We start from the raw sequence: 9,254 nt of genomic DNA, 5'->3' as shown, positions 1-9,254 counted from the left end.
TCGTTACAGCTCAGGAGCGGAAAACGGGGAGCAGCCAAGAAAATCTGAAAAATCTGTTTGCTGAGGGACAAGGAGCCGCACTGGGCTGCGAGTGGGAAGGGAGAGCCACTGCCTCCTGCCTGGAGGAGCCTGCCCAGCCCCAGCTCACGGGCAGGGACAGCAGGGGGTGGAGGAGGGAGCTGCAGACACGGGATGGGTTTTGATATTTGGTGGGAATAATAATAATAATGATAATAACAATAATAATTTGATAAGGTGGGAATAGCAAGGATGGCTTTTGCAGCATGTGGTCCCCCCAGATGTCGCTGGGAAGGGATGGGAGGATATGGCCCCATCGCTGGCTGTCCCAGCACACAGCCAGGTGAGACGCCTGTGCTGGGAAAAACATCAGCAAAGGTGCTGCTGTCTGGGTGCTGGGAGGGATGGCAGCAAAGCCGAGGTCCAGCATGCAACAGCCTCCTGCCAAGGCCAGCCTGAAGCAAAACAAGCATTTCAGTGCCACCAGCCCTTGGTGGGACCCTCCATTACACCTCAGTGAGCCCTCACACCCCTCTCAATACAAAAGACAGGCACAGGGGCTGAAGCCAAACTCAAAACCAACATGAACTGCTGCAGCCCAGCACGGTGTCCTGCAGGCAGTCCCCAGAGGAGAGGGGACACTGAGCTTCAGAGGCTGGCAGACACAAGTTCAGCCCCTCAGTCCTCCTTAATTTTAACTGAAATGCACTGATGGACACCAGCTTATGACCTGGCTCGCTTTTTAATGGAGATTCCCAGCCAAGGATCAAATTGGCTCTATAAATATTCATGAAATTAAGTCTGAGGCTGGGATGAATTATATTTGCTCCACAGATGAGCAGAAGGGAGCACGGTGAAGAATGTGTCTGGGATCACAGAGTGAAGGGGTGTGGAGAGTGCTCCCACACCAGCTGAGCTTCTCATCTTCCTCCTTTCCAGACTTTTCCCACTGCTGGGGATGCTGGGGAGCATCACCTCCTTTCAAAGGAGGGGGAATAAACAAATCCAAGGGCAGAAAACCCCATGTGTACGATAACACAGCAGGGAAAAGCCCCCAGCTTCCACCCCTGCCCTGAGCTGCAGCTCTGCAGAGCCCATGTCCCCCCAGAACACATCCTGCCATCAGCAGGATCATGCCCTGGGCACAGCAGCCACGGGAGCCATCCCTGCCAAGGACACAGTGTTCAGGGAGCACCTTCCTGATGGAGTTTTCAGCTGTTTGCAAGTCCCTTTGCACATGGCCAGTGGTTTCTGGACAAGCTGCTGGCCCCATGTTTGTGCTTGGGGTGAGAACAAGAGTTGCTGGTCAACACCAAAAATGTGCAGGCTCCAGAAATTTGGAGAGCCATCATTCACCATGAAAGGCCTCGTTCATCACTATTCCCACACTTGCCATCTTCTCTGCTCCACAGGTGGGATTGCTAATGAAGGGAGAGCCAAGCATGAGCTTGGCTGAGCAGTGGGAGGGCATAGGCAGAGCCCCCCACATCGTGCCAGGCAGGAGCCAGAGACAAGGGACAGTGAAACAACTGCCCTGGCCCCCATGGACAGTGAAGAGCAGCCTGACCCTTGCAAGCCCAGTGTGGCCAAAAACCAGTGCCTAGGGGGTCTCCCCATGGACAGGGTTCAGGAGGGCTGCAAAACACCACAGAAAATCCCCCTTTCTCTCCAGCCCTGGCCACAAGCTCGACCCTCCCAGCTGCCCCCAGCTGTGCTGCCAGCCCAGGGCCACCCCGTGCCACCCATGAAGCAGAGGGGACCCTCACTCACATCTGTCCCTCGGGGGCGTAGGTGGAGCCGGTGATGCTGAACTCGTGCAGGCTGCACTGGTTGCCCTCTACCTTCTCCATGATGAACATCTGCAAGGGGGAGAGGTGGAGACAGAGCATTAGGCAGCAAATTTTTGCTGCAGCCGACATGCCCAGGCTGGAAACCCACCAGCTGGTACCGTGCCAGCAATGGCCCCGCTGGCACCGGGCTCAGCCCCTCCCTGGTCACCCACCACTCCTGGCTGTCCCCAGATCCTTCCAGCTCTGCCCTGCCTTTTCATGTTTGCCTCCTCCAGCTCTTCTTTTCCATCAGACAGGAGTGATGCTGAGCATGCTCCTAAGAAGGTGCCTGTGTTTTTCTTGGAGCACAGAAGGACCCGGGACCAAGTTTCCCCTCCTGCCCTGGTTGCCCTGGAAAGCCTCTGTGAGGCAGGATCCCAGCACTTGCCTCTGCCACCCCTTCCCAGCCAGCTCTCAGCCACCAGTCTTGTGCCTTACTGGGCTCACAGCTCAGCCCAGTGAGCTGTGGAAGTCCCACACGCTCTATTTTTAGTGATTTTTGCCTTTCAAGCTCCTTCCAGTTTCTCTCTTGTTGCTACAACGAGAGCAACAACCCCCCCTAAACCTTAAAATACAATAAAAATTCCCCTCTCCCCAAGCTCTCCCCATCCCCCCCCCCCCTTTCAGGGCAGCCTCCCTTGGAAGCAGGAGCAGTGCCCGACCCCAGCCAAGTGACAGTTCAGCGATGCTCCTTTCTGCTCCTCACTATTCACGACCCACACCGAAACCAAAAAGTAACACAACAAACAAATAAATTCGTTTTGGCAAAGGCACTGCCCTGGCTGCAGGGAGCAGGCAGGAGGGAGGATGGCTGCAGGGAGGTGACGATCTCCTCAGCTCCGTGAACCTGCTTGGTGGCTCCAGAAAGTGGGTGCAAGGACAACTGTCCCCCTACACCCTGCCTCTAAATGATTCTTTTTCCCCCCCCTCTATTTGTTTTCCTCTGGTTATTTGAGATGTTCCCCAGGAGAGGGGGAAGCAGTAGATGCTGGAGGAATCAGGAGGCAAAAGCTCCAGGTACCACCCACTCCTCTCCCCTCCACACTTCCTCTGGCAACAAACAGAGGTTAATTTACTGTTATTATTAATTACTGTTAATAACACAAGGACACCTTATCAGTGCAGCTGCATTGGTTGGTGGGTGTGAGCCTTCCCCATGCAGAAGGCACAAGCTTAGGGCCAAGCCAAGCAATAAAGGTCACATTCAGGGAAGCAGGTTCAGGGCACCAGGACACCTCACTGGGGTTTTCTCACCCCCATATTTTACAGGTTTGGGCAAATCAAAAGAGCAGGTTCAAAGCGTACATCTCCTGCAGGAATAATTCTGAGCATCCCTGGAAGGTTTTGAAGAAAATCATGAGCCAAAGGGCTGCAGAAGAGATGTCCCAGGTCCTCTGGAGGCACTGGGCTCCAGAGTTGACACTAAAGTGTGAAGGAACTCGATAAAGAGAGTCAAAACACATCCTGTCTCCTTTGGAGAACCTCCCTGAGCTGAGAGACTCCAGAACTCCCAAGGTGAGATGGGACACTCAGCCTGAGACAACACCAAAAGAGAGACCCCTGAGGGCTGAACATCCTTCATCTCTCATCCAATGCCATCAGCCTTCCAGAGAGCCAGAATCTCCTGACCTCTTCAGAAAGAGGACTCCTGCACTGAGAAACAACAACCAGGCTCATTCATCAAAAAATCTGAAAGCACCCACCCCAGCCACTGATGGTTTTGCCTGATATGGGACTGTTTGTTTTCAAATGCTCACGGCCACAAAACAATTATAACTTTCACAATAGCAACGCTCTTATTAAAAAAGGGAAAAGGGAAAATAAAAAAAAAAAAAATTAAAAAAATCATTCCAAGCCCTTTATTTTTCCATGCCTATTTAAAAAAAAAAAATAAATAAATAAAGGTGCTATGTAACCCACAGCAACCAGAGGTTATATCAAATTTCCTGCCTGCTCGCAGCTTGCGTGACTGGCTGAGCGTGGGGGTGGACGGGGCACTGCAAAGGTGTCTGCAGGGCTTCAGAGTCATCAGAGAATCATGGAATGCTTTGGGTTGGAAGGGACATTAAAGATCATCTTGTTCCACTCCCCTGCTATGGGCAGGGACATCTTCCACCAGCCCAGGTTGCTCCAACCTGGCCTTGGACACTCCCAGGGAAGGGGCGGCCACAGCTTCTCTGCCCAACCTGTGCCAGGGCCTGCCCACCCTCCCAGGGGAGAATTTCTTCCTCATATCTAATCTAAATCTCTCCTCCTTCACCTTAACACCATTCCCCCTTGTCCTGTCACTCCAGGCTCTAGTCCCAAGTCTCTGTCCAGCTTTCTTGGAGCCCCTTTAGGTACTGAAGGGTCCCTAAGGTCTCCCAGACCCTTCCCCTCTCCAGGCTGAACAACCCCAGCTCTCCCAGCCTGTCCATGTTCCAGCAGATTTCCAGGCTGAGGAGTGGGCAGGTTTGTGGGCAGTGGAAACAGTCCAGAGGAAATAGCTGTGTCTTAGGCAGTTAAGAGGAGAGAGGTAATGTTCCCATCACAAAAATAATATAAATAATATTAGGAGCAATAGAAGGAGCTGGGAAGGGTGCGTGGGTGCAGCTCAGCTGGGGGGCTTAAGGGGGCCCAAGAGTGATGAAGAGTGATGCTCTCTGGTTCCCCTCCATCAGTCCACTTCCAGCTGGAAGCTGAGCATGCCCCATCCCTGCTCCTCCCACCCTGCTGGAAGCAGAGCAGTTCCACGTTTGTGGACCTTGGTGGCATCAGGGGCACTGTATGATGGCAGCAGGAGCCCTGGAATTACAAATCCCTGCCTGACACCTGTGAAAACCAGCAGCAGTGTTCCCATCAATGCCCTGTGCCTGGAGAGAGGCAGCTGTGCTTTGGAAATGTGAAATGTAAAAAATGTCCCTGCAGGGAGATGGAGGAAGGAACCAAGGCACTTCATGTGGGGTAAAACCTGAACACCACCAGTCTCACTGTGCATGTCTTGGACACCCTGGGACATCACACCTCTCACTGCTCAGTGCTTCTCGTCCCCATGCAGAAGGCAGAGCGTCTGTATTCAGGGAATGGGCTCATTCCAGAGGCACTAATGTTTTTGCAAGAATCCAACACAGCAGGATTGGCCTCGAGCCCTCTTGCTGCCCTATTGCTCCACACAAGGGGCTTTACATCATTCCTTGCAACACTTGTTGACTGTTTCCTAGAAGCACAATGACTGTTTCTAGCAGCTCCCCATGCAGCAGCACCCTGAGGGGTTGCCCTCAAAATCCCCTCTACAACACAGCTGAGGTTACAACACCACCCACATCTGCAGGACTGTTCCACATAGTGCACCTAACCTGGCTCCTCATCCACGACCCAGCTCAAACCTGCTCCCAAAGACTGTCCCAGTGTGAACACCAACTTCTGACTTTTCAGGTACTTCCAGTTTTCCCACTGTTGCTGGAAGAAACCTGTGGCTGATGGCGACTGGCACTGCTCTCCAGCTGAGAGGGGGGAAGTGAGACAGCTGGGGGGGTGAGACACCCAAATTCTGTGGAAACGTCCCCAAAGCAGAACCCGGAGCCAGCGGCGAGCACGAGGAAGTGACAGCAGACATCTCGGGGAGGAGCTCTGGCTTGTTTATTTCTATGTAGCTTCATTTATAGAAAGTGGTTTGCAGCTCCCCCAAGGAGCAGAGGTCCTGAAGGAAGTGCAGGTTCATTTTTTTTGCATTTGATAAACTCATTTTTTTTCGGTTCACCGCAGCTGAGGGCGTGGGAGGTGCAGGGGTGCTCCAGAGCTGCAGCCCAGGCCCTCCTGCAGGAAGCACAGCTCCCAGCCCTGTGGTCTGGCCTCTCTTCAAGTTCTGTCATCGTATTCATCTGCCTCTCATGAGCATTTTGGGGGGTAAAAGTGGTGTTTCTGCTGCTGAGCCCCCAGGCAATAACACTGCCCTCAGCCAGGGTCTGCCCCAGGGTCACAGGGCTGAGCATTTCACTGGATCTCAGAACGGTTCAGCTTGAAAAGGACCATAAAGGGTCATCTGCTCCAGCCTGCCTGCTCAAGCAGGGTCATCCAGAGCACATGGCACAGGATTATGTCCAGATGGTTCCGGAATATCCCCAGTGAGGGAGACTCCACACCTTCTCTTGTCTCTGTTCAGTGCTTGGTCACTGCACAGGAAAGTTCTTCCTCATGTTCAGGTAGAACTTCCTGGGCATCAGCTTCTGTCTGTTGCCTCTTGTCCCATTCTTGGCACCACTGAGAAGAGACTGGCTCCATCCTCTTGGCATCCCCCCTTCAGGTACTTATGGACACTGGTGAGGTCCCCTCTCTGTCATCTCTTCTTGAGGCTGAACAGGCCCAGCTCCTTCAGCCAGTCTTCATAAGAGAGATCTCCACCAGGTGCCTGGAGAAGATTGATGTCATCTGATAACATTGAAACATCATGTGCTCTCAACAAGGGGCNCCTTTAGGTACTGAAGGGTCCCTAAGGTCTCCCAGACCCTTCCCCTCTCCAGGCTGAACAACCCCAGCTCTCCCAGCCTGTCCATGTTCCAGCAGATTTCCAGGCTGAGGAGTGGGCAGGTTTGTGGGCAGTGGAAACAGTCCAGAGGAAATAGCTGTGTCTTAGGCAGTTAAGAGGAGAGAGGTAATGTTCCCATCACAAAAATAATATAAACAATATTAGGAGCAATAGAAGAAGGTTGGAAAGGTGCGTGGGTGCAGCTCAGCTGGGGGGGAGATGCTGCTGACAAATGATGCTCCCAGAGGGGCTGCCTGACCTCTTGCACTGCCACAGCTCCAGCATCCAAAAAGAGGAACCCCTTCAGCAGCACCCCAGGGCTTCCCCCTGCCCTGAACCTTTTAAAACCACACCAGTGATCGGGGGTTTTATTACAATAGAGAGGCTGGAAGGAAAATGTCACTCCTCATGAAGAGTGCCCCTTGCTCTAAAGGACTTCCAGCCATCCCTCCTTCTCTCCTGTCCCATGGAGCCTGAAGCCTTTCAAGAGTCACCTTAGAGCTCCACAGACCTGATGCCAGCAGTGGCAGGCACCACCCTGCAGCCAAGAGGCTGCGCTCACCCAAATGAATGTGCAAGTTCATTAAATCACACTCAATTAATTCATTTTCCCGGGTTATTGATGGGCTTTGGTGGCTGTTTCACCCCCTGGGCCGGACACTCAGCCCAGGAGCGTGTCCCGGACATGCCAACAACCACCCAGCACAAATATTTACCCACAGAGCCCCGGCAGCCTTGTCCTGCCCACGTCAGCACGGGAATCCCTGCCCATTAAACATTAACAGCCCTGGCTGTGTGTCCTGGGGCCAGCCTGGATCACAATATCATTCCCTGGGAGCCAGGACTCAGCCAAGGGAATAACACAGATATCTGACTGGGGTTGTGGGGAGATGGGGTGGAGGGGACATTGAATTTTTAATTGATTTTTTTTTTTTTTTTTTTTTTGCAAAGTTGTTGAGTTCATTCTGAAAATGATGACTGATCCAAAACCATTTTGTGCCACACTGCTCCACTCTGTTCCTCTGCCTCTCTCAGCATCACCCACCCTGCCTCTCCCGACTCCGCCACACTGAGGGGGGTGATGGCACTTCTTCCCAAGTTCAAGGAGCAGACCCTCTGGTAGGAAATGGTTTGGGAAGAAATGGTCACTCCTCCCTCTTCTTCTGCAGTCTGCAGAGCTAAAGAGATCCCGAGCACTGGGGTCACCCTTTCCTTGCTTCCCTGAATCACTGGCTCAGAAAACGGGGCTGGTGGGAACCTCCTCCTCGTGCGAGACACGGGCAGCTCGGTCACCACCTCGTTCCAGCCCTGTCTCGTTCTAAATCATTTACAGGGCAGAAATACCAGACATTTCCAGTCATTTGGAGTTTGTGCTGAGCAGACCACTGGCCAAAGCCCATGGCCAGCTTGCAGCACTGTCACAGCTTCCCACCAGGCTACCCAAGTGTCAGAGAGGAGGGACAGTGGCCAGGTCCATTTTTTCCCACAGCAACACATTTTCCAAGCTTCTCCTATAAAACCGGCACGCCAAGGCCGTGAAAAAAGATTTCCTGACACTTGTGGATTATAATGGGGAAACTGAGAAATACTCAGATGGTCCAGGCTTTCCTAACAAGTCACCTCTCCACATGGCCAGGCACACAGGAGCAAAGCTCCCTGGCAGACCAGGAGCCTTCGCTGTCTTCACCAAAACACCCCAGGGCTCCCTCCATCAGAAACGCTTTTCTTGAGCCCAGGCTTTCTCACTGGTTTGCTTAAAAATAAGGGGGGAAAGAGTAAGAGAAGCAGAGGAGACTGACTGTGTTGGCATCTCCAGGAGATCCGTCTCAACACCACATTCCAGCAGGAGGAAACACTCCCTGGAGAGGGACCCCTGAAATAACTCTGTACACCGGTGTGCTGACAAAGATGGGTTTGCTAATCACCACCAGACCAAGACAAGCCCCTGATCCTCACTGAGCCTGGCCATGCAGCGAGGAACCGCGGGGCTTCCTAAAAACCATCGTCCCTGCCCACCTTCCCATTCCTAACCCGACACGAGTCAGGTGAGGGCAGGAAAGCCCATCACCCCCAGGATGGGGATGGAGCAGCCCAGAGTCCTCAGGGGCTTCAGAGCATCCCCAGGGGCTTCAGAGCATCCCCACTGCCCCTCCGAGCCCCGAAGGCCCCCGGCACTCACCCGGCAGACGGACATCTGGTTGGTGGTGAGGGTGCCGGTCTTGTCGGAGCAGATGACGGAGGTGCAGCCCAGGGTCTCCACCGAGGGCAGGCTCCGGACGATGGCGTTTTTCTTGGCCATGCGGCGCGTGCCCAGGGCCAGGCAGGTGGTGATGACAGCTGGGAGGCCCTCGGGAATGGCGGCCACCGCCAGCGCCACCGAAATCTTGAAGTAGTAGATGGCCCCCCGGAACCAGGAGCCGCCGTGGACGGGGTCGCTGAAGTGGCTGATGTTGATGACCCAGACGGCGATGCACACCAGGAAGATCACCTTGGAGAGCTGCTGGCTGAACTCATCCAGCTTCTGCTGCAAGGGCGTCTTCTCGGGCTCGGTCTCCACCATCTGGTTCCGGATCTTCCCGATCTCGGTGTACACCCCCGTGGCGATGACGACCCCCACGGCCTTCCCAGCTGCGATGTTGGTGCCCTGGGAGGGAAGGAAAGGGCCAGAGTGGATATGTGGGAATGAAACCTCTCAGCCTGAGCAAGGAAACGGGTGGTTTGATGTGAAAGGACAACATGAGATCTTGGTTAAGAGAAAAAATGGGACATCCTGGGGTTTTATATAAGCCCACCCTGAAGAGCAGGAGACCCCTCCTGAGAGCTCTCAGCCCTCAAGCACTTGACTTCTGCCTGAGAAGAGTACAAGCAAGGAGGAAACCCAAACTTGCACTAGCTCCAGGTTC

General features: G+C 53.7%; 1 protein-coding gene across 4 annotated transcripts in view; it reads right to left on the bottom strand.

Annotated features, from left to right (window-relative positions):
• Positions 1–9,254, bottom strand: part of ATP2A3 (ATPase sarcoplasmic/endoplasmic reticulum Ca2+ transporting 3) — a 56,181-nt gene that overhangs the window by 23,038 nt on the left and 23,889 nt on the right. For 2 of the 4 annotated variants that reach the window (XM_027882089.1, XM_027882090.1), the window contains exons 8-9: positions 8,531–8,995; positions 1,789–1,877 (exon numbers count right to left, since the gene is read on the bottom strand). In XM_027882089.1, coding sequence (XP_027737890.1) covers positions 1,789–1,877; positions 8,531–8,995 — 554 coding nt within the window. The remainder of the gene's footprint in view (positions 1–1,788; positions 1,878–8,530; positions 8,996–9,254) is intronic. The other 2 variants (XM_027882086.1, XM_027882088.1) reach the window with 1 other exon arrangement.

The sequence above is a fragment of the Empidonax traillii genome, unplaced genomic scaffold (assembly GCF_003031625.1).
Source record: "Empidonax traillii isolate 1590-97213 ecotype Southwest subspecies unplaced genomic scaffold, ASM303162v1 scaffold101:size1699134, whole genome shotgun sequence".
NCBI lineage: Eukaryota > Metazoa > Chordata > Aves > Passeriformes > Tyrannidae > Empidonax > Empidonax traillii.
This window is presented reverse-complemented; position numbering and strand designations above follow the sequence as displayed.